Source organism: Budorcas taxicolor, chromosome 6, assembly GCF_023091745.1.
Source record: "Budorcas taxicolor isolate Tak-1 chromosome 6, Takin1.1, whole genome shotgun sequence".
Classification (NCBI taxonomy): Eukaryota; Metazoa; Chordata; class Mammalia; order Artiodactyla; family Bovidae; genus Budorcas; species Budorcas taxicolor.
This window is the reverse complement of record NC_068915.1, coordinates 16,049,063-16,076,737: the sequence shown is the minus strand read 5'-3', so window position 1 is coordinate 16,076,737 and position 27,675 is coordinate 16,049,063. Positions and strand designations below refer to the sequence as shown.

The 27,675-nt window shown below is 43.3% G+C and overlaps 2 protein-coding genes across 2 annotated transcripts in view; both read right to left on the bottom strand.

Moving 5' to 3' along the window:
• Positions 1 to 10,528, bottom strand: PLA2G12A (phospholipase A2 group XIIA). Its single transcript, XM_052642044.1, has 4 exons — positions 10,230 to 10,528; positions 4,119 to 4,195; positions 2,787 to 2,952; positions 1 to 539 (listed from the first exon to the last, which is right to left on the bottom strand). The coding sequence occupies exons 1-4, from the start codon at positions 10,423 to 10,425 to the stop codon at positions 421 to 423; spliced, it is 558 nt and encodes a 185-aa protein (XP_052498004.1). The 5' UTR covers positions 10,426 to 10,528; the 3' UTR covers positions 1 to 420.
• A 12,915-nt stretch (positions 10,529 to 23,443) lies between these two features.
• Positions 23,444 to 27,675, bottom strand: part of CFI (complement factor I) — a 43,346-nt gene continuing 39,114 nt past the window's right edge. The window contains exons 14-15 of the mRNA XM_052642073.1: positions 25,804 to 25,908; positions 23,444 to 23,661 (exon numbers count right to left, since the gene is read on the bottom strand). Coding sequence (XP_052498033.1) covers positions 23,444 to 23,661; positions 25,804 to 25,908 — 323 coding nt within the window. The remainder of the gene's footprint in view (positions 23,662 to 25,803; positions 25,909 to 27,675) is intronic.

Below are 27,675 nucleotides of genomic sequence, written 5' to 3'. Positions count from 1 at the left end.
TTCTGGGCATATATGTATATTTTAAATTTTATGGAAAACAAACATACTTCTAAGTGAAGACTTCACCATATTTCCAAATAAGATAATGTTGAACATACCTTATCATGAATTTCATGTTTGACCTTATTTTTTGGTAAATACAGTTGTGAAAATCAAGTCATACTCTTTCTTTAAAAAATTCTCCCCTTAACATGCACCACTTTCTGTGACCGGTCAAGACAATATGGCACACTAAGGCAGCAACGTCTGGGAAGATAACCTGCATTTGTTTCTTTAGTTTGAAGTTTTAATGTCAAAGTAAGGTCTTAAAATAATCCTTTCACGAAAATAAGGCAACTTTAGGCTGTAAAAACATTAGCTCTTTGTCAAAGGTTATCTTCTTCTGTCCTCATCTGTTGTCACCACTTGGCAGCATCTTCTTCAAAGATCGGTTTTTTCTTCGTAGCGACACCTACACGCGGCTCGTTGGCTGTCCAAGTACGGCTTACAGCCTAAGTGTATAACGCTGTCAAACAAGAGTTCCACGGTGGTTTCACAGGCTGCAAAGTAAGAAAGTGCTGTCACTGTGGGGCAACTGCGAAGCATCACTCGCTCTTCACATATATTACATGTTTCAGCCCAGTGTCAGGCACAGCCTTGGTAGGCACTTAAACCTATTTAGGTGAACGTCTTCCCAAGCTCTCGCAAACTAGTCACATACACATACATACACAGACTTTTCATTTCAGCCTCTTCACCTGTATGTTTTCTTTGCATGCAACTATTCAAGTCAACTTTTTGTACCAGACAATGAGTCTCTCTCAGTAGCACTGATCGCTCATCACTGTTAATTTCCCTTGTATCTGAAAAATACCATTAACAGAGAAGCCTGATAACACTTTTCAGTTTGCACTTTAAGGAGCGACTTTTAGGTGCAGAAAAAAATGAAGGTTAAAAATGGAGACACCTCAAAACACTTAATTATAAGCCAATAGCTTTTAATGGTCACACATTTAAGATGCTTAAAGTAAATAGACCTCAATCTCTCTCTCTGACCAATATCCAAATGTGGCTAGGGAGGGGAAACACAGGAATCGAAGGTGTTTTTCCTCTGGTGGGAATTCTTAATTTTTTGAAAGACTGTAAGAAAAGACAATAGATTTAACTTTTCTTATTCTAAGAAACCTAGAACACCCAGGTAAGATGATCTATTTTTTAACATATTTTTAAAAACCTGTCTTGGCTGCACTGGGTCTTCATTTTTGCGCACCGGCTTTCCTGAACCTCAGGGAGTGGGGGCTGTGCTTTGTGGCGCTGCATGGGCTTTCTTCGCTGCACTGACTTCTCCCGGAGCCCAGAATGGGCTCAAGGGCAAGCGGGCTTCAGTAGCTGTGGCTCGCGGGCTCTAGAGCACAGGCGCTAGCTGTGGCATGTGGGATCTTCCCAGACCAGGGCCCAAACCTGTGTCCCCAGCATTGGCAGGCGGACTCTTATCCACCGCACCACCTGGGAAGTCCACGATTATCTTAATATACTTACAGAGACATGGCACAGAGTGATTTTTAGTTATTCAAATACTTCTAGTTTCCAACATTCAGGTTAAGAAACTTTTCATTGCAAATTCTTGGCATTTTCCAAGTTTCCAAAAGACTGCGCCATTCAGGAATACAACTAACTGCAGAAGTGTAAGGGTTATGATTATTAAATAGGAGACTGCAAGGAAACTGGTTTCATCATTTAACATTAGTATATCCTTTGGTCAGAAAGCAGAAATGGCATGTATCTGTGCTTCAGCTGGACAACTAGTTTACCTTAGCCAAAAGCATTTAAAGGGATTCAGAGAGAGTGAGTTCAAGCTTCACTTCGAACAGAGATTTCCTCCCTCTTATTACTTCCTAGTTATTACTAATAATAGGATTTCAAAATCCAAGACACCTCTGAGACTTGGGGAATACTAGAGTAGACAGATGTATGTAACTTGGGACAAGTTACCTCTTTCTGAACCTCAGTTTCTTTCCTTTAGAAAGGGGCATAATGCCAACTAGTACTTTGGGTTTCTGTGAACATCAATGAAAACATGTCTCAAGTATCTAGCACGGTATCTTATGGAAAGTGCTTAAAAATGGCAATTTCCTTTCCTGCCTCTTCTTATTGCCCTTCCTCTTGTTATTTCAGTGTATGGTATATTCTTTGGCTTGTCAGTGGAAAAAAAAATCTTGTTAACTACTGGTATTTGTACAGAAATGTGTATTTCTACAAATAGCTCATTTTACCCTTAAGACAACTCTACAAGATGGGTATTATCATTCTCATTCTATAAATGAGGATACTGAAACACCCAGTCATCTTTGCTGACTCTGCAATAACCATCACCATGAACAGGACTACATGCTAAGCCCCGTGAATCCACTTAGCAAATCACTGAGCCTGGGGGTAGGTTTTGAGGACCTTCCCAACACAGAGACAGAGTTAAGATGCAAATCTTTGGAACTTCCTATTCCAAATCCACTGTGCCATACTGGCATCTTCACTGGATCCAGAGTTTCAAACTTCAGGCTCTGGATAATTAGGACTATACTACAGGGCACAAGATCTTGGATGAATTCTTCTCTGCCTCACACACCCTCCTCCCAAGGTTTCCTACCACTTTTTGCTTCCGTGACTGTAAATCATTTTAGATGACAAAATCATCTCGGGAAATTGACAGGACTATGTCACAACAGATAAGGTAATACAGAGTGAGAGATTTCTGTCAGCAAATCTGATACTAACACACACTCACCCCCATCGCATGAAATCAGCCTTACCCTGCACGTGCTGAGCCAGCCCCAGTGTTTTCTGCACATCTCTGCAAATCTTGGACAGGCAAGACTGAAACGCCTCATCGCAGTCGTTTTTGCTTTTGCCGCAGGTCTCATAGCACCGGTCGTGTTGGTTGCAGCACTTTGTCAGGGAAGGGATGCCGATGTTAAGCTGAAAGCGATATTTGGATGGATCATTGTTGATGAAATTCAACCTTTCTCTGAAGTAGTACATTCAAAGAGACTTAGAAATCAAAGACTGTTGTACAGATAATTTTCAAAATTTGTTTCTGCCTCCAAATGTTTTTCAGGTTAAATCTCTCTCCATTACTCTCACTTGCACCCCCCATGTTACTGCGTCCTCTCCCTCAAAACCATGCCCCAAAGCTCCCTATTTTACCATCTTAGAGTATTTGCAGTCATCTGCTGATAGCAAACACAATTTCCAAGACATAAAACATAGTTTTAAAAACAAAAAGATCAAGATAAGAACTTTAGAAGATTTTTGCAGGGGCTACACAAGTATGATTTTTGGCCATTCCAAAGTATTTTGTGCCTCCTCCCTCAATACAATGTTAGTGTTACTCACTCAGTTGTATCCGACTCTGCGACCCCATGGACCGTAGCCCATCAGGCTCCACTGTCCATGAGATTCTCCAGGCAAGAATACTGGAGTGGGTAGCCATGCCCTCCTCCAGGGGATCTTCTGACCCAGAGATGGAACCTGGGTCTCCTGCATTGCAGGCAGATTCTCAATACAATGTCCTTTTTATGAAATGTCACTGACAACGTCTAAGCTCCTACAACTGAATTTTTTTTTTTTATGTTTAATCTTTAAGTGTTCACCAATTCCCTAAAGATATTATTATTCCTTTGAATTTATAGTTATCTCCAACTATTTTAAATAATTTTATATGCAAAACCTTTGTGTCCAGGAATCACTTTCATAAAACATTTTCTTCCCATAATATTGGCTCAGCCTCCCTTATAACAAACACACAGCTATCCCACTCAGTCTAGTTTCAACACATACCATACTATACTTTCCTATAATTTTCCATCCTAAGTAGTGTTACTTCTATACTCCAAACTTTTCAATCATATTTGTGACAGAAAGGAAATATCATTTAAATGGTATTAACATCTACAGGATTAGGAAAAAAAAAACACATGACTTTTACATTACTTAGTTTCATTAGAACTTATTGTGTTATAGTTATAAAAGATCACTATTGTAACAAACAAAATTATTTCTGAACCTGAGAACACACTGATGGTTTATCAAGTGTTACAAAGACTACCAATCATAAAAACTTAGAAATAAAAAATAATATTTACATGAACACCAAACAGTGGGGAGCCACATCCATTCGGTGGGGAGGGTTTATATCCATAACGTGGGAAAGGCTTAGATCCTATAAAATACAAATGTTATAAAAATTAATTTTCAAATATGTTAGAAAATACAGTTTACAATAGCCTTGGAAATATTTACTGTTTGATGCTGACATAAGTGAATATGTGTTAAACTGGATGAGCATTAAAAATGCTGATTTGTCTACCAAATTATTTTTACTCAAGCAAAATATGTACAAATGTATAGATGTACACATAGATGGCAGTTCATAAAGTGTTCTGACAGTTTATTTGTAATTCTACACCATACGCACAAATAAATCCTTATTCTGGACTTCTATTTCAGAGCTTACAGGCCAGACTGGGTCCATATGTATGAAACATAAATCCAACCTATTTTCCTGCACGTTCTAATGCTTATATTTTTCGGTTAAAATCTACAGGGCAAGAACTGTATCTTAGCAACCTCAGTCACTGTTCCACTGCACACAAACCTCCATAACTACTGTGTGTGTGTCAGTTGCTCAGTCGTCTGGGACTCTTTGTGACCCTATAGACTGTAGTCTGTCAGGCTCCCCTGTCCATGCAATTTCCCAGGCAAGAATACTAGAGTAGGTTGCCATCTCCTCCTCCAGGGGATCTTCCCAACCCAGGGACAGAACTGGCATCTCCTAAATTGCAGGCCGATTCTTCACCATTGAGAAACAACCTGAATGTCTATCAACAGATGAATGGATAAAGACATGGTGCGTAAATACAATGGCATATTCCTCAGCCATAAAAAAGGATGAAATAATGCCATTTGCAGCCACATGGATGGCCCTAGAGACTACCATACTAAGTGAAGTAAGACAGAGAAAGACATATCACTTCTATCTGAAATCTAAAAGAATGGTACAAATCAATCTATTCACAAAACAGAAATATTTACAGAGTTAGAAAACAAACTTATGGTTACCAAATGGAAAAGGTGTGGGAGGAGGGATACACTAGGTTGTTTGGATAAACATATACATACTACTATTCGTAAAATAATCAACCCACACACCTATGGAACAACACAGGGAACTCCACTCAATACTGTGCAATAATCTATATGGGAAAAGAATCTGAAAAAGAATAGATATATGTACCTGTATAACTAAACATGGATGTGAGAGCTGGACCATAAAGAAGGCTGAGCACTGAAGAACTGACACTTTCAAACTGCGGTGCTAGAGAATTCTGGAGACTTGGATCTGCAAGGAGATCCAACCAGTCAATCCTAAAGGAAATCAACCCTGAATATTCATTGGAAGGACTGGTGCTGAAGCTGAAGCTTCAATACTTTGGTCACCTGATGCAAAGAGCTGACTCACTGGAAAAGACCCTGATGCTGGGAAAAACTGAGGGCGAGAGGAGAAGGGGGCAACAGAGGATGAAATGGCTGGATGGCATCACTGACTCAATGCACATGAGTTCAAGGAAACTCAGGGAGACAGTGATGGACAGAGAAGCCGCATACTGCAGTTCATGGGGTCGCAGAGAGCCAGACACGACTTAGTGACCGAACCATGGCAATAACTAAATAGCTCTGCTGTATACCTGAAACTAACACAACACTGTAAAGCAACTATACTCAAATGTAAAATTTAAAATTTTTTAAATAAATAAAAGAGTTTAAAAAAAAGAAGAGGTTAATTTGATATGGATACCAAGATTACAACTGTATTAATACTATTTGAATGTTGTTATAAATGGTATTATAAGCTGCTGAACGTTAAAAGTACTTCGCATTTCTACTGGGTGCCAGTTTTTACTAAGTGCTGTGAATTAAACTGTGTTTCCCCGCACCCAAATTTATATGCTGCAGCCCTAACTATCAATGCATTTGGTGATAGGTTCTTTGGGAGGTAATTATGTTTAGACGAGGTCACAAGGGTAGGGGCCTCACGACGGCATTGGTACCCTTTTAAGAAGAGGCCCAGAGAACTTGCTTTCCTTGCACTCCCCGCCTCTACCATGCACGAAGGCAGAGGTTTGCAAGCCAGGAAGAGGGCCCTCACCATAGAGAAGGGTTGGCTAAACCCTGATCTCGGACTTTTTAGCCTTCAGAACTGTAAGAAATAGTCTCCTGTTGTTTACATCACCCAGTCTGTGGTATTTCATTATATCAACCTGAGCAGACTAATACACAGTACAAGTAAAAACTCAACAGCAGAAGAAACAACATAAGTCAAACCCAAAATCCATAATGCGTTGCGGTCCTAAAATACATAAGCAGAAATTACAAATGATAATTTCTCAGCATTTTTGTACAGAAAGCTAACAGGAGAATGGGCTACGAATAAGAGTTTTAAAAACAAATCAAACCCACTTCGCACAACTACACACAACTACTATTCACTGATCTCATTTTTTAACTCAACAACTGCTCTTATCTTGATGCTTGACATTTTATCATCTGTATGGGCAGTTGAAATCTAAAGATCCACCTGGACTAAGACAATGATAGTTCTTTTCTACATATTTTTCTTAATTTGGTTTAATAACAGACCAATGCCCTTCACCTGAAAGACACTGAAACAGATGCGAGGCATAAGGGGAAGGCTGTTGGGTCTCAGAAAGCTTACTACTGCCTTTTGTAGGAAGCACAGTACAGAACTCCAACCTGTTTTCTCAAACACTTGAGAATTTACATTTCTGATTATTAATCTCCAAAAAGCCCTAATGCCACTTTTCCCCCCTAGTACACTCACTCTCCTATTTTCTTCAATCTCCAATACTTCCTGGGGAAATGGCAACCCACCGCAGTATTCTTCCTAGGAAAATCCTATGGACAGAGGAGCCTGGTGGCCTACAGTCCGTGGGGTTGAAAAAGAAATCAGACATCACTGACCAACTAAACAACAACCAACATTTTCATTCCCACCTTCTCACTCAGCAGATTACTTCTGTTCCTCCTTCACCGAGAAAAGCAAGGAATGAGAAGAGAACTTGCGCATTACTCCAAGCAGTATCTGCGCACGTATCCTACACCTCTGTTGCAATTAACAGAGAAACGCCATCACTGCTCCTGGCCAATCTATTTATGTACTAGAACTCACTCCTCAGAGTTCTTTCCACAGAGCAAAGATAAATGAATGCAACAAATCTGTGCCCTTTAATTCAACACCTCTTCTGCCATTAAGTCTTTTTTTGTTTTGTTTTAAAGGCTCCCTTGACTTCTTTATTGCTGCTGCTGCTATGTGACTTCAGTCGTGTCCGACTCTGTGCGACCCCACAGATGGCAGCCCACCAGGCTCCTCTGTCCCTGGGACCCTCCAGGCAAGAATACTGGAGTGGGTTGCCATTTCCTTCTCCAATGCATGCATGCATGCTAAGTCGCTTCAGTCATGTCCAACTCTGTGCCACCCCATGGACAGGAGCCCTCCAGGCTCCTCCGTCCACGGGATTCTCCAGGCAAGAATCCTGGAGTGGGTTGCCATGTCCTTTATTGCTACATCCCTTAATTACCATGCTCCTCTAGTTTTGAGATTTGTCTGTTTCTATTTGGTTCTGATAAGATCACTCACATTTCAAAATATAGGAAAGGTTGAAACACTGTTCCAGGGAGACTTCTTGAGTAACAGCAATTAAAGAACAATTTTCATCATGTCAGAATTATTAATTTGGTGATTTGGAGCCTATGAGTCCTGGGCAGACAGTGCTTACTAAGACACAAAAAGATTTTCACTGAAACATACCATTTCCTAAATTCTCAAGTTCATTTGTGTTTTTTATGCTGGAAACTTTGCTCTAAACAGTAAATTTAGTGAGGATGTGGAAGAGGTTTAAGTAAAAGGGAAGATTAAAACAATATTTTTAATAAGAATAGTATCCATGGATCCTAGAGATCATCACACTGAGTGAAGTCAGACAGATAAGGAGAATTAGACACCCCTTATATGTGAAATCTAAAAAGAAATTATACAGATGAACTTATTTACAAAACAGAAACAGATTCACAGACTTAGAGAACTATATATGGTTACTGGGGGAAAGGGCAGGGTGAAGGAATAGTTAGGGAGTTTGGGATGGTCATATACACACTGCTATGTTTAAAATGTCTAACCAACAAGGTCCTACTGTACAGCATAGGGAACTCTGCTCAATGTTACGTGGCAGCCAGGATGGGAGGGGAGTTTGGGGGAGAATGGATACATGTACACGTATGGCTGAGTCCCTTTACTGTCCATCTGAATCTATGGCAACATTGTTAATCGGCTATACTCCAATATACAACAAGTTATAAGAAAAAGAATGACATGCATTTAACTTCAGAGACATTTTAAACGTAATAAACTCTAGAACCCTTGGCTCATAATCAGTTTATGAAGACTGATCCTTCCAACTTTTCCTCTCTCAGTAAATGGCAGCTACAGCCTTCCTTTGGCTCAGGCCAAAACCTAGAGAGGCATCCTTGCCCGGCCCTTCAATTCTGGTGCTTTACGCTTGTTGTCCCCTCTGCCTGGACTGTTCTTTCCCTAGCTCATCACAGTGTCACCTTCACCATTTCAGACTTCTTCTAAAGTAGTATCTCATCAGTGAGGCCTTCCCTGAACCTGTTTAAAAGAGTAAACTAACCGCCTCCCAGCACCACCACCGTTGGCTCCTTGCTGCACTATTCTGGAAGTGCTGGCACACTTCAGACCTCCACACGCTGCAGACCTGGCTCATTTTACTTAGTCTTTAGTTTACTGTCTCTCTGCACCAGAATTTTAGTGCCATGGACACGGATTCTGTCAGCTTTATTTCACATTTTCCCCTTATTTTTCTGTCGATTTTGTTCACTGCCAAATCTCCAGTTGGTAGCACACCTGACATAAACCAGGCACTCAAATATTTGTTTAATGAACGGGGATGACTAAGTAAAACGGTGACATCTGTCTCCAGAAAAGCAACCATTTAATCTTCAAGCTACTCTCTTATTCCTCCTAACAAGCTCTAAAAGGACAAAAACACCTTTCCTGATTGAATACTGGCAGTAGCATTCAGGCATACATTTAAGAAGGAATGATATTTAGCAGTTCATAGCATACAACATACAATTCATTCTTTACCTCCATTAACAGAAAAGCAGAAATTATGACTGCATGTTACAACATGCTTTCACATGACAGAGTCCCTTTAAATTCACCTATGTATAGTTCAGTTTTACCACTGAAGTCACCCAGTTGCCTTTTACTTTAAGCTACCAAACATGAAATTAACTAGGCCCCACACTTGTCCACTTATATGGGAAACATGGTCTCCCAATTACTCTTAGCATTCTGAATTTCAAAAAAGGAGCCCAAGTACCTCATCTGAACAATTATAGCACTTAGGCATTCAAAAAAGTCAAGGGCTTCAAAAGAAAGATCTCTGCCTGAAATACCAAGTTATCACCAACAATGACACCAAACAAGTTCTCAGATTCAAACAGAATTCAAGTTTAAAAATATGAAAAAGTAAATCAAAAGAATAATATTAACAGCAACCAACAATGAGAAAGCAGGTCACTGACATCTAAAGAAAGAAAATTCCCGTCAAGTATTGATAGATAGAATCGTTCTACAAGAGTCAATCGGAACTCTTTCTCAACAATAAAGTACACCAAAGTCTGTACAAAGGTCGCAATTTATTTTCTGTAGCTTTAAAACTTAAACCAATTCTTGAAAAAGTTATCATAAAACAGCATGACTTGAAAATTCTCCGTATGTTTTGCATAGTCAGCTAATTTAAAGGCTCTAAAATCAGTCTGTTTCACTCCATCCCCACGAAGTGTATGTCACTAAGTTCTTAGGCAATCGTCATCATGCAATTGCAAAAAAAAAAAAAAATGTAATTCACATGCAATGAAACAGAATGCAGAGTACTCTCAGGCGACCTCTCACATTCTAAAAGCAATGGTGTGAATTTATCAGCAGGTTGCTCAATCACAGGAACGGCAAGATCCTAGCGGTGCTTACGTTTTTCTAACCCAGGGCCAGAAAGACACCGACAAGGTTCGCCGGACATCTCACACCTCCACGACCCCAGTCCTCCCGACAGCCCCGAACGCATGGGCCCCGCAGGGCCTGGGGTCCCCCTCACCGTCACTGCACTTATACTGGCAGAGCCCATCCTCGCCTCCCAGGAGGTCCAGGGCGGCGTTCAGGTACATGTCAATCTTGTGAACGCCGTTCCGGATGGTCTTCAGGGTGGCCCTCCAGTCGGTGGTCTGGGCTTGCTCCTGGCACCTCCCAGCGGCGGTCAAGAAGAGGACCAGGAGGACGGCGAGCAGGGCCATCCGCGCAGCGCCAGGCCGCGCCCGGCCCACCCCACCGAGACGTCGGGGCGCCCCAGGCAGCGGCGCGGGTCCGGGGCTAGGCAGGGGCGGCCGGCTCCATGCCCACGCCCCGCGCCCGGCTGGGAGGCGGGGCTCGCCGCGCGCAATGAGCTCTCCCGCCCGGAGACCGTGCCGCGGCAGAGACGCCGGGCGAGGCGCACGCGCGGACCCGGGCCGGGCGCTGCGCTGTGCGCCTGCGCGGAGCGTGGTGCGTCAGAGGCGCGGGGCAGGTGGGAAGGCGAGTGACGCCGGCTGCCTCCCAGCTGGCGAGGTTCTCCCGAGTGGCCAGGTAGGCGGTACCACCTGGTGCTCGTTAGTACTACCTTAGGGGTTGGTTGTACTAACTAAATACCATGCCGGGCCCCATATCCCAGACAGGCTGATTAAGTTCATCCCGGAGTCAGTGGGCATTGTTATATTTTGAAAGCTCTTCGGGTAATTGAAGGGTGTAGCGAGGTGGTGAACCCCCGTGACCTCCTCTGACTTGGGGGTGTGCGGCCCAGCCATCCCGAGCCGAGCGACAAGCTAGTCAGGGTGTAGACAGCGTCGGAGAAACAAGCCCCCGTAGGCCCTTGCAGAGAGCGTTGCGAGGGAACCAGCTGAATCTGGGGTTTGAAACCGGGATTCTGCGTGATACATGGGATGAGAGTTCAGATTGGCATCTCCCGGTCTTGGGTCCTCACCGGTCTTCTTGGACTGCGGTGGCCGCGGTTGGGGGGTGGGGACTGGAACATGTTAACCCAGGCCCTGTGGTGCCTGGCTGACAATGTAGATGCTGGTTGAGAAATTTTAGAAGAAAATGGTTTGACGATAAAAACCACGAGTTTTCTTCCGGAATAGGGAAGAAGCCATACTATGAACTTGAAAGCATTAAAAAAAAAAAAAACCCCCACAATTTTCCTACTGAAGATATGGTGTAGCTTCATGGCTCCAGTGACGTTTCCCTGTATTTTTAATCCCAGCGCAGTGCAGCATCCTGAAATAACAATTGCAGTAGTTTTTACCAGAGCTATAAATACCTAGTTATTTTAGTATCCTGGCAATTTCCAAGAATTTTACAATAAGATCCAGGGTAATACTGCAAGTGTTGAGAATGGATGTGACCTTTATAAGACTTACACCAATAATTCTAGCTTGGCGTTTTGTGTTTGTTAAGCTTCATGGGTTTATAATAAATGTGCAATGCAAAGTTCATAAGAATTGTATATGTCTATATTTAGAGCTTACTCTGTGCCAGGCACTTCACAGACTCCCTCTCTTACACTCAAAACAACGCTTTTCAGGAATACAGCCTTCGGACAAATTAGAACCAGAAAAGGGCGTCCCTCTCCGGCTGATCTGTGACCCTACCCCAAGGCTAGGTTACTGGGGGGCAGCCAGGCTTAAGTCTGCCTTCAGATGCTCAGTCAGCCAGGAACCTCAGGGCTGTGATCAACTCGAACCACAGTGGAGGAAGAGGAGAAACGTGCTTGAAGGGTATTAACCTTTTTACAGTAGGGGAGTTGAAGTGCCTACAGAGAAGTCATGTGACAGGATCCAGTCAAATCAAGGCCTCTTTCACACCAGTTGCGGAATGAGAGCAGAGTCCTAACCAGGGGACCGCCAGCAAATACCCAAGACCTCTTTCTGCCGTCACAAGATGTCAAAGATTTTTTTTTTTAATTAATTTTTGGACAGCACATTTCAAGAGCTGGGAAAAGGAAACACAGTTCTTTTTTGGTCTGCTTTCTGAAGCTTTGGGTTTCTCATCTCTAAAGTGTGGGTGTTGTCCTACAGTACCTCTGAGGTTCCACCTAGCTCCCTTGACCAGGCTTGGTTCTTTCAGAGAAACTTGGTGGTATAGGAATAAGTCTTCACAAAGAAAAGACAAAATATAACAATGTTACCTGGTTCCAGCCCTGTTATAGATGCCCCAGGTCTCTCCTTTATACCTTTTCTGTATATGTATTCCTGGTAATCTTACCTAATATCTTATACTCTAAATGCAACCTCAGGTTTCCCAGGGTGCTCAGCCGTAAAGAATTTACCTAGGAATGCAGGAGACATGGGTTCATTCCCTGGGTTGGGAAGATCCCTTGGAGAAGGAAATGGCAAGGTATTCTTGCCTGGGAAATCCCATGGACAGAGAAACCTGGTGGGCTACAGTCCATGAGGTTGCAAAAGACACGACTTGGCAACTAAACAACAACAAATACAGCCCCAGCTCTGCGAATTCAGATTTTGTCCTCTTTGTCTCAGCTTTCCTTAGGGGTTAAATCCTGAAACTCCATTTCCTCTGGCTGATAGAGATCTCTTTTTTTCTCTAACAAATCTTTTATAGTATGTTCTTCATGGAAATCACTGCCATCTTCTCAGAAAATAAGATTTTAAGTTTTATTTTCACTTTCTCTTCATAATCAGTCATTAGATACTTGTTCTGCTGTAGTGATTCCAAGATTTGCTTTTTCCTCTCAATTCCTGCTGTCAGATACCACGGTACAGCATTGATCACCCGATCAGCCACATAATCAGGGCTGATCATACAGGGCTCAGCACAAAGTGAAAATCCAGGTCTCCTTGTTCAAAAATTATTAAGAATTTCAGGGTGTTAATGGGAGATATAGTCTGAAACCCTTCTGAGTCCAGGGCCTTGTGCAAATGCACAGGATGCTTGCTCATGAAGCCAGGCCTGATTGATAATATCATATAACTCCTAGATGACCCACTTCCATCTTTTCTTCTAACTAGCTTCAGTTCTGTTCAGTCGCTCAGTTGTATCCGACTCATTGTGACCCCCTAGTTAGCTTAGAATGTTTGAAAAGAGCCTCCTTTACAGGACACTTTCATCTAATCAGGAAAGCCTGTATTTATTGTGACATATACTATTGGTTGCAAACCCATGGCTTCCAGATCTTTCTTGCTAGCAAATGACTAGTTTTATCTATATACACTTTGCTTGTGGATTGGGCAGGAGCTGAAGCCAGGAAGCCAGTTAAGACATAATAAACTAGGTAAGATATTATTATGGCTTGGCCCAAAGAGGAAGAAGTGGAAGTATGAAAAGTGGTCACATTCTAGACATAATTTGATGATAGAGCCAACAGGATTTATTGATGGAGTGACTAGAGTAAAAAGGGAAAGAGAAAACTCAAGGATGACAATAAAGTTTTGACTTAAACAATTGGAAGGATAGAGAGTTCTTACTAACTAAAATGGGGAGGATCCTAGAAGTAAAGATTTCAGGGCAAAATTAGAAAATTATTTTCAGACATACCATGTTTAAGAAGAGTATTTTGAATTCACAGTTCAGAATGGGGTAGGAGCTGGAACTAAATTTGGAAAATGTCAGCATAGAAGTGGCTTTTAAAGCCATGGAACTAGATGAGATCCTCTAAAAAGTAAATACATAAAGAGAAGCAGAACAGGGCCTAAGATGCTAGAGATCAAGTAACTAAGAATCAGTAGAAGAGACCTGGAAGAAACAGCCAAGTGCAGCAGGAGAGTGCTACAATCCAGTGTATCTAAAAAAGACAGAGGCATCAGTTCAACTGGTGTGGAGGAAGATGAAGACAGAATACTGATCATGGGATTTAATAACATGGAAGTTATTGGTGAATTTTACAAGCACCTCTGTGGAGTACTAGGGTCAAAACACAGTTGTAGTCCAAGGAAGGAAAAATAGGAAGAGGAACTAGGGAAACTAGTTATGGTGAAACTATCAAAGCTAATTCTGAAAATATAAAATATTCTATTTTTGTGCTGATTCTTGTCTGAATGATTAAATGCCTTGGATTGGGAACTTCTGGGCAGCTGCAACTACATCATTTTTTATAGAGAGCTTCCCAGTACAATTATGAGTAAGATCAATCAGATCTTCTAAAAACCCCTTATGGTCTCTTCACTGGACATGGACATCATGGTACATGATGGTATTAATGAAGTAAGAATGCAAAATGTATTGGGTTTAATGTAACATATTAACTCAGAATGCTTGGAAATTAGAATAGTATGTAATCCTTTGTTTTGTGTGAAACGAACAAAATGCTAATAATCATGGGAAGTTTCTGTTTTTAGTCTTTCCCAGTGTCTCATTAAATGGCCTCAGCAGTGTTATCATGATAAAAATAAATGCCATGTAGTGAAAAAATTCCAGCCATAAAGATCAATTTTGACCCAATGCAAAGGCTGGAAGGTTAGTGCCTAAAAGAGGCTCAAATTAAGGGGGAATAAGTGCTAGGTGGGGCTTCCCTGATGGCTTAGATGGTAAAGAATCTGCCCGCAATGTGAAAGACCTGGGTTTGATCCCTGGGTCAGGAAGATCCCCTGGAGAAGGGAATGGCAACCCACTGCAGTACTCTTGCCTGGAGAATTCCATGGACAGAGGAGCCTGGAGGGCTATAGTCAATGGGGTTGCAAAGAATTGGACATAACAGCGACTAACACTTTCTCTTTCAAGTGCTAGGTTCTAGCCTCTGCCTTAAAGAAAATTAATGGTTTGATAGCTTTCAAGCTGGAAACGAAGTGAAGGATAAGAAATGGCTGCATCAGATCTGTGAACAAGGTCTGCTTCCATAATATTAATATGTTGAAGGTAATGGCACTTTGCTGGGAGAAGTCTACCATCAGACCTTTGGGCTTCTGTACCAAAATACCATAGACTGGGTGACTTACAAACAACAATAGTTTATTTCTCATAGTTGTGGAGGCTGGAAGTTCAAGATCAGGGTGCCAGAATGGTGGGGTTCTGGTGAAAGTACTTTTCAGGGTTGTGGGCTGCTGACTTTCCACCGTGTCCTTAAATGGTGGAAGAGGTATGGGACCTCTGGGGTCTCTTTTATAAGGATATTAATCTCATTCGAGAGGGTTCCAACCTCATGACCTAGACACCTCTGAAAGATCCCACTTCCTGATACCACTATTTAACTTATATGCAGAGTACATAATGAGAAACGCTGGGCTGGAGGAAGAACAAGCCAGAATCAAGATTGCCAAGAGAAATGTCAGTAACCTCAGAGATGCAGATGACACCACCCTTATGGCAGAAAGTGAAGAAGAACTAAAGAGCTCTTGATGAAAGTGAAAGAGGAGAGTGAAAAAGTTGGCTTAAAGCTCAACATTCAGAAAACGAAGATCATGGCATCCGGTCCCATCAGTTCATGGCAAATAGATGGGAAAATATAGGAAACAGTGGCTGACTTTATTTTTCTGGGCTCCAAAATCACTACAGATGGTGACTGCAGCCATGAAATTAAAAGACATTTACTCCTTAAGGAAAGTTATGAGCAACCTAGATAGCATATTCAAAAGCAGAGATATTACTTTGCCAACAAAGGTCTGTCTAGCAAGGCTATGGTTTTTCCAGTAGTCATGTATGGATGTGAGAGTTGGACTGTAAAGAAAGCTGAGCACTGAAGAATTGATGCTTTTGAACTGTAGTGTTGGAGAAGACTCTTGAGAGTCCCTTGGACTGCAAGGAGATCCAACCAGTCCATCCTAAAGGAGATCAGTCCTGAGTGTTCATTGGAAGTACTGATGCTAAAGCTGAAACTCCAATACTTTGGCCACCTGATGCAAGGAACTGACTCATTGGAAAAGACCCTGATGCTGGGAAAGATTGAGGGCATGAGGAGAAGGGGACAACAGAGGATGAGATGGTTGGATGGCATCACCAACTCAATGGACATGAGTTTGGGTAGACTCTGGGAATTGGTGATGGACAGGGAAGCCTGGCGTGCTGTGGTTCATGCAGTCGCAAAGAGTCAGAAATGACTGAGCAACTGAACTGAACTGAACTGATACCATCACACTGAGTATTAGAATTTCAAAATATAAGTATGGAGGGTCAATGTAAAACAATAAAACAGCCAGTTATTTTCCCAATAAAACAGGTTTATTCTGGAGCAGCAAAGAATTACAATTCAAGACATGCAATTGTCCTGAACCACATCCAAGTCTACATGCAAACAGAGGAAAGGAAAGTCTTTTATAGAGGATATTGGGAAGTTGGGAGGGGCCTGTTTTAAATGAAAAGGCCATTGGAGAAAACTCTGAGCTTGATGTATACTGGCTTTTCACTGGCCAATTTGTGACACTCTCTCATTGGCTGAGCTGTTACCAGACAGGAAGAAAATCTTTTTTCCTTTTGCTGGTGGTAGTAAAGTAGCGTCACTTCCTGCTGGAAATGCCAAGTAGTTTCTTCCTGTTGGGATCTGTACCATTGATTGATATATAGAGGGCATATGCATGAGAGCTTCCCTTTCTGATCACCCAACTGCATTTTAGTGAGGTTTCCCTTTATTAATTTTGACAGTGGGGCACAAATTTTCAGACCATAGTAATCAGGGAGAGAGATTTTCAAGTTACCTTTGTGGCTAGAATGTAAGATTACTTGGCACACAAAGATGAAGCACTGGAGAAGATGGAAAGAAATCCACTTCAGTGAAATTGCCGGTTTTATACCATCAGGATAAATTCAGGTGTGTGATTTCTCTCAGTTGGGTTTCTGACTACTTTCAAACCTCTGATTGACTTTGAATTTTTTTATTTCCTACTTTATATTTTCCTACTATTTATCTTTGCCAGATTCCCATAGACAGCACAGCTTCAAAATATTCCTGACCAAACCTACTTCCATTCCTCTCTTCCCTTTATTTCTGCAATCAGTGTCAACACTGATCACCTCATTATCCAAGAGAAAACCTGGGAATTACCCTAGACTCCTATCCCTCTCCCTAGTGCCATATGTCTTGTGTCCCCAGATATCACCTGTTTTGCTCCTTAACATATCTAGAATTAGTTCCATTCTCTTTATAGGGGCCCTGCTTTGGTTTCTCCATTCATCATTTTTCATTTGGATTCCAATTATCTCTTAACTCTCTTCCCTACCTCATCTCACTCCCTCCAAAAATCTTTCGTGATGCATCCAGCATGAACTTTCCAAAGTCTTTCATTGGTGCCAACTCTGACACAAGGCCCTCCCTGATGTGACCTTTTCTTCGTCTCCAGCTCCTCAGCTGCACCCTGGGCTCCAGTCATGCTGAGCTGCTGTCCATCCCTTTGGTGTTGAGTTTGGTTTCTCAAGTCACAGGGCTTTTGTGTTCGTATCTGCCTGGAAAGTTCTTCCATAATTCAGATTAAGCTCATCTCTGGGGAAGTCTTCTTGGACTCTTAAAGCTGATTTATGATTCTCCGATGAGGTTTCTTACCATTGTACCAGTGAAGTGCAGCTTTGTAATTTATTTTCCCATCTGCCTTATAAGCTGGTGAGTTCTGCTGCTGCTAAGTCACTTCAGTCGTGTCCTCTGTGCGACCCCATAGACGGCAGCCCTCCAGGCTCCTCGGGTTAAATGTGGTGATAGCAGAGTTCCACATCTAGTGACCTCTGTTTGTTGACCACCTTCAGGGAAGATCACGCTAACTCACAGAAGCAGTAATGGCAAAGGATCAATCAGTAGTGTCCAGCGCCCAGCCTCTGCAGTAGGATTAGGCATAGAGCGGGGGACGCAAGCTAGTGGCAGTGGGAATCAGCTTTCTGGCTTTTTTGGAGACTCTGTGAACTGCACAATGTATTTGAATAAATCTTTTTATTTTTTTTCATTTAAGCAATACTATTGGCTTCTGTGGACTAGTCAAGGCTATGGTTTTTCCGGTAGTCATGTATGGATGTGAGAGTTGGACTGTGAAGAAGGCTGAGCACCTAAGAATTGATGCTTTTGAACTGTGGTGTTGGAGAACTCTTGCGAGTCCCTTGGACTGCAAGGAGATCCGACCAGTCCATTCTGAAGGAGATCAGCCCTGGGATTTCTTTGGAAGGGATGATGCTAAAGCTGAAACTCCAGTACTTTGGCCACCTCATGCGAAGAGTTGACTCATTGGAAAAGAGTCTGATAATGGGAGGGATTGGGGGCAGGAGGAGAAGGGGATGACAGAGGATGAGATGGCTGGATGGCATCACTGACTCGATGGATGTGAGTCTGAGTGAACTCCGGGAGTTGGTGATGGACAGGGAGGCCTGGTGTGCTGCGATTCATGGGGTCGCAAAGAGTCAGACACGACTGAGCGACTGAACTGAACTGAACTGAATTGGCTTCTGTGGTGTGCAACCAGGAGCCCTCACACAAACCTCCAAACTGGCTGCTGCTCCTGCTGCTGCTAAGTCGCTTCAGTCATGTCCGACTCTGTGCGACCCCATAGACGGCAGCCCACCAGGCACCCCTGTCCCTGGGATTCTCCAGGCAAGAACCTCCAAGCTGGGAGAGCCCTCAAATCAGGTCTTCCCACTCCTGCTGTTCCCAGTCTCTACCACATGGGGTCACTATGGAGAAGCTGCTCCTCTCCATGCCCCACTAGGGTCCACTCTTCTGTGCGGTCTCCGGTCTCTGTACAGACTAGTCCATCGAGTTGCCACGGTGCTGCTCCTTCCTGGGTCAGCTGAGGGTGCCCATATGTGGAGTTTCCCAGCTTGTAGCCCTTAGTACTCTTCTCTTTTTTCTCATAAACAGATACCTGCTAAAAGGGCATGTGCTTCAAGTTGGCTGAGCTGTTGTCAGGCAGGGAGAAAATCTTTCTTCCTTCTGCTGGTGGTAGTAAAGTACTGGTGTCACTTCCTGCTGGAAATGCAAAGTAGCCTCTTCCTGTTGGGATATGTACTATTGACTGATACATGGAATGGTATGTGCGTGAGGGCTTCACCTTCTGATCCACAAAATGGTGGTTTTAAAACACGCCACAAATTCTTTAACACCCCTCCTGTCAAGAAATGGGTTATGTTTCTTCCCCTTGACCTGGTCCGGTCTTTGTGATGGAAGCTAAGCTAAGCTAAGCTTTCCAGGCTAGGTTTAGAAAGCCAGTGCAGGTTCTGAAGGTTCTCTTGAGACACTTGTCAACTGCTATGTAAGAAGTCTGGTGACCCCAAGTCACCTGGTTGAGAGCTCATGTGGAAAGACCACATAGAGAGAGATGCCTGAGAACCCCAGCTGCTGAGTCTCCCAGCCCAGCCACCAGCCACCAGCCATGAGTGAAGAAGGCTTCAAGAGTATCCTTGTCCCAGCCCCATGTGACGGCAGCTGTATGAGAGGATGGAGGAGCTACCTAGCCAGTCCAGTCAATCCCCGCATGCAGGAGCAAAATCATAAACAATTTTTAGGTAATCACTGCTTTGGGGGCCTTTCTTTCACAGGTGTAAGTAACCAGATGCTCTCTTGCATGCAATGACAAAAAAAAAAAAAAAATGGGCAGCGTGGGAGGGAAGCAGGAATTACTGCTTCACGGGGCAGTTTCAGTTTGGGAAGACAAAAGATTCCTGGAGATGGCTGCATAAAAAATGTGAATATGCTTAATGCCACTGAACTGCACAGTTCAAAATGGTTAAAATGGTAAAAGCAAACAAACAACCTTTATGTTTATTTTACTAAAATTTTTAAAAGGAAAAAAAATCTGGGCAATAACTGATTTTGGAATAAATGTAGAAATGGACATTCATATTATTAATACAACTGGAATCTATCCAGAACTGGTTCTAGCTCTCAGGTTCTAAAGGTAATATTTATGTGAAAAAATAAACCTCTGTCTTTAGGATGTTGATCAGTTCAGTCAGGTCAGTTCAGTCGCTCAGTCATGTCCGACTCTTTGTGACTCCATGAATCGCAGCATGCCAGGCCTTCCTGTCCATCACCAACTCCCGGAGTTCATTCAGACTCACGTCCATCGAGTCAGTGATGCCATCCAGCCATCTCATCCTCGGTCGTCCCCTTCTCCTCCTGCCCCCAATCCCTCACAGCATCAAAGTCTTTTCCAATGAGTCAACTCTTCACATGAGGTGGTCAAAGTACTGGAGTTTCAGTTTTAGCATCATCCCTTCCAAAGAAATCCCAGGGCTGATCTCCTTCAGAATGGACTGGTTGGATCTCCTTGCAGTCCAAGGGACTCACAAGAGTCTTCTCCAACACCACAGTTCAAAAGCATCAATTCTTAGGCGCTCAGCCTTCTTCACAGTCCAACTCTCACATCCATACATGACCACTGGAAAAACAGCCTTGACTAGACGGACCTTAGCAGGCAAAGTAATGTCTCTGCTTTTGAATATGCTATCTAAGTTGGTCATAACTTTTCTTCCAAGGAGTAAGCGTCTTTTAATTTCATGGCTGCAGTCACCATCTGCAGTGATTTTGGAGCCCCAAAAAATAAAGTCTGACACGGTTTCCACTGTTTGCCCATCCATTTCCCATGAAGTGATGGGACCAGATGCCATGATCTTAGTTTTCTGAATGTTGAGCTTTAAGCCAACTTTTTCACTCTCCACTTTCACTTTCATCAAGAGGCTTTTTAGTTCCTCTTCACTTTCTGCCATAAAGGTGGTGTTATCTGCATATCTGAGGATATTGATATTTCTCCCAGCAATCTTGATTTCAGCTTGTGCTTCTTCCAGCCCAGCATTTCTCATGATGTACTCTGCATATAAGTTAAATAAGCAGGGTGACAATATACAGTCTTGACATACTCCTTTTCCTATTTGGCACCAGTCTGTTGTTCCATGTCCAGTTCTAACTGTTGCTTCCTGACCTGCATATAGGTTTCTCAAGAGGCAGGTCAGGTGGTCTGGTACTCCCATCACTTTCAGAATTTTCCACGTTTGTTGTGATCCACATAGTCAAAGGCTTTGGCATAATCAATAAAGCAGAAATAGATGTTTTTTTCTGGAACTCTCTTGCTTTTTCAATGATCCAGCAGATGCTGGCAATTTGGTCTCTGGTTCCTCTGCCTTTTCTAAAACCAGCTTGAACATCAGGAAGTTCATGGTTCATGTATTGCTGAAGCCTGGCTTGGAGAATTTTGAGCATTACTTTACCAGCGTGTGAGATGAGTACAATTGTGTGGTAGTTTGAGCATTCTTTGGCATTGCCTTTCTTTGGGATTGGAATGAAAACTGACCTTTTCCAGTCCTGTGGCCACTGCTGAGCATTCCAAATTTGCTGGCATATTGAGTGCAGCACTTTCACAGCATCATCTTTCAGGATTTGAAATAGCTCAACTGGAATTCCATCACCTCCACTAGCTTTGTTCTTAGTGATGCTTTCCAAGGCCCACTTGACTTCACATTCCAGGATGTCTGGCTCTAGGTGGGTGATCACTCCATCGTGATTATCTTGGTCAGGGGCGGTGGCCAGGAGGAGCTACCCCGCGTCCGAGGTCAGGGGCGGCGACCGAGAGTGCCAGGCTGCGACCGCGCAGGAGCAGCCGAGAGGAGCTACCCTGCCGCTGAGGTCTGGGGAATGGCCGAGAGGAGCTATCCCCCGCCCGAGGCCAGGGGCGGCGGCCGGGAGGAGCAACCCCACGTCCAAGGAGCGGTGGCTGCGCAGGCACAGGAGGGCCTAAAGGAGCTATTCCACGTTCAAGGTCAAGAGGGGCGGCGGTGAGGAGATAGCCCTTGTCCATGGTAAGGAACAGCAGCTGCGCTTTGCTGGAGCAGCCGTGAAGAGATACCCCACGTCCAAGGTAAGAGAAACCCAAGTAAGACGGTAGGTGTTGCAAGAGGGCAGCAGAGGGCAGACACACTGAAACCATAATCACAGAAAACTAGTCAATCTAATCACACTGGGACCACAGCCTTGTCTAACTCAATGAAACTAAACCATGCCCTGTGGGGCCACCCAAGAAGGATGTTGATAGCTGCCCTTAAAAAAAAAAAGTAAAAGTAAAAGCAGCGAGCACTGTTTATGAACAAAATGCTAGGGATGCTGATAAGAAGACAAAGTCTCCTGTGTCTTGCAGTGTAGTGGGGGCTGCGGGGTGGTGGGTGTTTTGGAGTAGGGTAGACAAGTGAAAACAGAATGTGTTGGGTGATGACAAGTGCTATGGTGAGATTAAAGGAGGCTCATGTGATGGAGAGCAACTGCATGCCCAGTGTACATTGAGGCCATAGGGGATTTGCTGAGGTGGGAATAGGTTGAAGAATAGGGGTAGAGTTTGGGGTTGGCCTTTCTTTGAAAATGCTATCAGGCATCCAGGAGACATGTTAAGCGCTCAGTGAGATGCACAGTCCGGACTTCTAGGAAAGGTCAGGGCTGGAGATTCGGATTTGTGTGGTGCTGGACCGTGGTGGGATTTAAGGAGGCCTTGTAAAATAAGGAACTAAGTTTTCAGGAAATTTGAATACTTAACCAGAAAAATGGGACAAGAGCTGTGAGGTCCATTATTTTCCTGTGACAAGTATTATGGCAATGGTTTTTACTGTAATATGTAGCTTCATTTTCTCAAAATTCCAGTTTCCTTTTTAAAAGTGGGAAATGAGGCACAAAAAAGATAGTAAATTGCCCAGGGCCAAGCCATGAGCAGGTGGTAGAGTTGGGGTTTGAACCGGGCTTATGGGAATCCAATGTCCTTCCACTTGCTAAACCTTAGTACAGTCAATACAGCACTCCCAGGCTTCCCTGGTGTCCAGGGGTTAAGAATCCTCCTTGCAATGCGAGGGACACCGGTTCAATCCCTAGTCCAGGCAGATCCCACATGCTTCAGAGCAACTAAGCCTGTGGGTGGTAACTACTGAGCCCACAGCGCTGCAGCTGCTGAGCCCTTGCGCCTAGAGCGTGTGCTCCACAACAAGATGAGAAGCTACTGCGACAAGAAGCCAGGGCACCACAATGAAGAGCAGCCCCCACTCGTGGCAACTAGAGAAAGTAAACATGTAGCAACGAAGACCCACAGTCAAAAAATAAATACATAAATCTTTAAAAAAAAACCACACATAGAGCACTCCTGAATGAACAGATTATCCAGGTCTCTTATAAATAAAATAAAATATGTATGCTTGACTGAAATATTTATTTGAGAATTATACAGCAAAATTCCAAAATGGCATAAACTTTGTAGAGACCTTTAAAAAATGTCCCATCAAACTGCCTCTATTCTTTTCCTTGAAGAAGTACTAATTATTCAGTATCATTTCAATTAAAATGGAGCTCCTGAGAGAAAAAAGAGTAGCGAGAAGAGAGAGATCATAGTTTCATACATTGTGCTGAGAAATAAGAGACCTTCCTACATGATGACTAATCCAGTCAAAATAATTGGCCACTTTGGTGTAAACGCCTGGGAACCCTGATTTTCCGCAGTTTTCACCCCAACTCACAATACCCCAAACGTAAGTCACGTTGTTGACATCCTGGCAGACTAAGGGACCTCCAGAGTCCCCTTTACAGGCATCAATAGAACCGTCATCTGTACCTGAGGAAGACAAGGGACAAAATCCCACATTTACTTCCATTGTCAAGGCTGTTCTTCCGCCAGTGCCTGTACTGACACGGACTTTCTTTTTATTTCTTTCAAGGTTTTTGTTTGTATTTTTTGAGCGTGCAGTGTGGCATGTGGGATCTCAGTTCCCTGACCAGGGATTGAACTCCCACCCCCTGCATTGGAAGCATGCAGTCTTAATAATTGGACCTCCAGCAAAGTCCAAACACTGACTTTCCTACACTTTCCTAACAGGCAATAACAATGGGCTCCCTTACAGAGCAGGCCCAAAGAGTTGTGGAAATGCAGGTTGGAAAATACTGTGTCTTTTATTAATACTCATTCTCCAAGTTTAGCAAGTACTCTCCTCCTTCCTCTACTTTATGGAAGCATAGTTCATAATGAGATGGCAATCTCACAGTAGCATCAACAGCTGAGTGGAAAAATAATAGGAGTACCTAGTACTCACTGAGTGCTTAATATGTATTAATTGTTCACTGTTTTAATCCTCATCACAACCCTATGAGGGAAAGATCATTACTATACCTATTTTAAGATGAGATAAGGGCCCAGAGACATTAGTGAACCTGTCTAGGGTCAGACAGCTAATAAGTGGCAGAGCCTGAACTTGAACCCAGGTAGCCAGACTTCAGAGCTTAGCCTCTTAACTGTGCAGTTGTGCCTGGGTAGATTGTGCGCTGTTCTCCCCTTTCGTGCTCTGAAATCCTTAGCTCCATTTTAAGATGGTGGGGTTGGGGGTGGGGGGGCACAGGGAATATCTGTTTACTTTCTTCTCACTCTTCTGACTTTCCAAGATTTTAAATCGCTGTATCCAAGAAGTTGGGGCTTCCCTGATGGCTCAGCAATAAAGAATCTGCTTGCAGTGCAGGAGACTCAGGCTTGATTCCTGGGTTGGGAAGATTCCCCTGGAGGAGGGCATGGCAACCAACTCCAGTATTCTTGTCTGGAGAATTCCATGGACAGCGGAGCCTGGCAGGCTATGGTCCAAAATGTCACAAAGAGTTGGATGCGACTGAGCACACACACACATCCAGGAAGTTACAGGATGTCAATAACTCTGCCTTTTTCTATAACCCACTGTTTGTAAGTGATTTCAATAAAGTGTCCTAAATGCCCTGCCCTGGCTGGCACCCTGCCTTCAGGTCACCACCAGAAGAGGAACTGATGTAGTTATGTTACGTGGTGGCAGTAGCATCCCTGTGATACTGAAGGAGGGAGGGGCAGGGGTCCTGAGAAGCCAAAGGGATTTCTAAGAGGGGAGAACTGACTTCCAACTGGAAGCATTTGAAATGAGATCCTTTGGATTTTTACTTAGAAGTCTAGGCTTCGATCCTGAATATACCATTGCTTGTCTGTAAGACTGTCGTGGTGTTGTTTAGTCGCTAAGTTGTATCTGACTCTTTGTGACCCCCCCACGGACTGTAGCCCGCCAGGCTTCTCTGTGCTTGGGATTTCCCAAGCAAGAATCCTGGAGTAGGTTGTCATTTCCTTCTCTAGGGGACTTTCCTGACCCAGGGATCAAACGTGCATCTCCCGTGCCTCCTGCATTGCAGGTGGATTCTTTACCACTGAGCCACCTGGGAAGCCCCTGTAAGGCTTGGGGCAACTTGCTTAACTGCTCTGCATATCACTTTTCTCATCTCTTAAGATCACCAGTGTTGCAGGTGAGGAAACTTGCTCAAGGTCACAAAGTAGTAATTGGTAAGAACTGGAATGTAAACCCAGGCAGTCTAGTTCCAGAGTCTGTGCTCTTAATCACCTTGTTAGACTGCTGTATAATGGCTTAAGGAGGATTTTTCCTCTGGGTATTAGATTGCGGGAACTTTAGCTAAGGGAAAGGGGCTGATAGTGCAACAGCCAGTGGTGGTTTAGTTGCTAAGCGGTGTCCGACTCTCGGAGACCCCATGGACTGTAGCCTGCCAGGCTCCTCTGTCCAAGGAATTTTCCAGGCAAGAATGCTGGACTGAGTTGCCATTTCCTTCTCCAGGGGATCTTTACATCCAGAGGCCAAAGGAAAAGCTTGGAGGCTCAGAACAAGGCGGTGACTCAGTGGGGAGGACAAAGGTGTTTGGTTGGGACCATGGAGACATCTCCCAGAAGCCGCTTCGTGCTTACCTGCACACTCCATTTCTTTTTCAAAGTAGCGACCTGGGTAGAATGCTGAGCAGTTGTTTATTATATGAACTTCACCCCACTTAAGTGAATATACTTTTTGGTTACCTAAACAAAGTGAAAAAACAAAGAGGCATTTAGAAGTTACAAATGAGGAATCTAAGTATTTACTTTCATAATTTAGTAAACCATTAGGAACATATAAAAGTATATATACTTTAATACATATGTAAACTTTTGAGGAGAACTCACTAGCAAATTTAGTCATACACTGCTCGTATCCCATTTCTATAATTGTCTTTCTAAAAAGAGTCAAGAAGCCTTATTGAATATTTGGCCTGTACTGTGAGATGGGCCTCCCTGGTGGCTCCGTCAGTAGAGAATCTGCCTGCAGTGCAGGAGACCAGGGTTCAATCCCTGAGTTGGGAAGATCCCCTGGAAAAGGAAATGGCAACCCACTCCAGTATTCTTGCCTGGAGAATCCCATGGACAGAGGAGTTTGGAGGGCTATATGGTCCGTGGGGTCACAAAGAGTTGGACATGGCTGAGAGACTAAGACACAGTACACTGTGAAATGAATGGGATAGACTCCTTCTGATCACCGAGTCTAGTGGTGAGGTGGGGTGGGGGTGGAGGGTGGCTAGAAATCTGTGATCAGGGTCTTCTCACATAAGTAGTTCCAGTCTTCTTATAGTCCCTTATTTGCTTGAAAGTCCTTGTTAGAGTGAAAACAACTTTTAAATACAAAAACTTAAAATGACAATATACATGAAGCAATTGGTATCTACAAGTTTTTGTGTCTGTGAGGAACTCCATCTCCTAAATGATTTGAAAGTGACTGAAAGAGGATTTAGGATTTCCCTTTAAGTCACAGATTCCCAGTCACAGATTTCCTTGCACTTGGTCCAAGGAAAGAGAAGGACCAGGAGCTGTTGCTGATTGACAGTCCAGGGAAGATGAGAAAGACCTAAGAACACAGGTTCATATACCTCAGGTATAAGGAGTGAATTTTTGTCCCATCTCCCCTCTTCCTTTTTCCCATCCTACAGCAATTTGTATGTGCTCCAGGAGGGCAGGGGCTGGGCCTGATTCATTCACTGCTGCACCTAGCCTCATGCTAGTACCAAGTAGTTATGTAATAAATATTTATGTAATTAATGCATGAACTCAGTAATTCCATTATACAATAAACATTTTATGCCAAATGACTTGGCTCCTCAATTAATCTACAAATCTCTGTCTCTACCTGGGGACAGAGACCTCTGGTTTACCCTGAAAGGACACCCCCACAGATCCCACCCAGGGTGTTACGGGCTAATATTCTCTTCTGGGAAACAGAGGAAGAAACGAATGCTTTCTAACACGTTCCTCCAACAAATATGGCAAATCAGGAAAGAGTTTCTTTTTTCTCCTTGAAGTCATACTTCACATTAGTCTTTTTTTTTCTTCTTAATATTTCTTTTTATTTATTTATTTGGCTGGGCCTCCCTGGTGGTTCAGTGGTAAAGAATCTACCTGTAGTGCAGGAGACCTGGGTTTGAACCCTGGGTTGGGAAGATCTTCTGGAGAAGGAAATGGCAACTCATTCCAGTATTCTTGCCTGGGAAATCCCACGGACAGAGGAGTCTGGACTCTCACTGCTGAGGGCCCAGATTCAACCCCTGTTCGGGACACTAAGATCTGGTAAGCCATGCAGTTTAGCCAAAATAAAATAAAATGTTGGTATTTTTTAAAAAGAACAGATAAAAGAACATAATACTCTCTGGATAAATTAATTACTAATAAAATTTTAGCATTTTGTAAGTCTTGGGTATTCAAACATACTACAAGTTCAGGTTCATTTGTATGCATATTTTATACTTTTCTCATGGACCC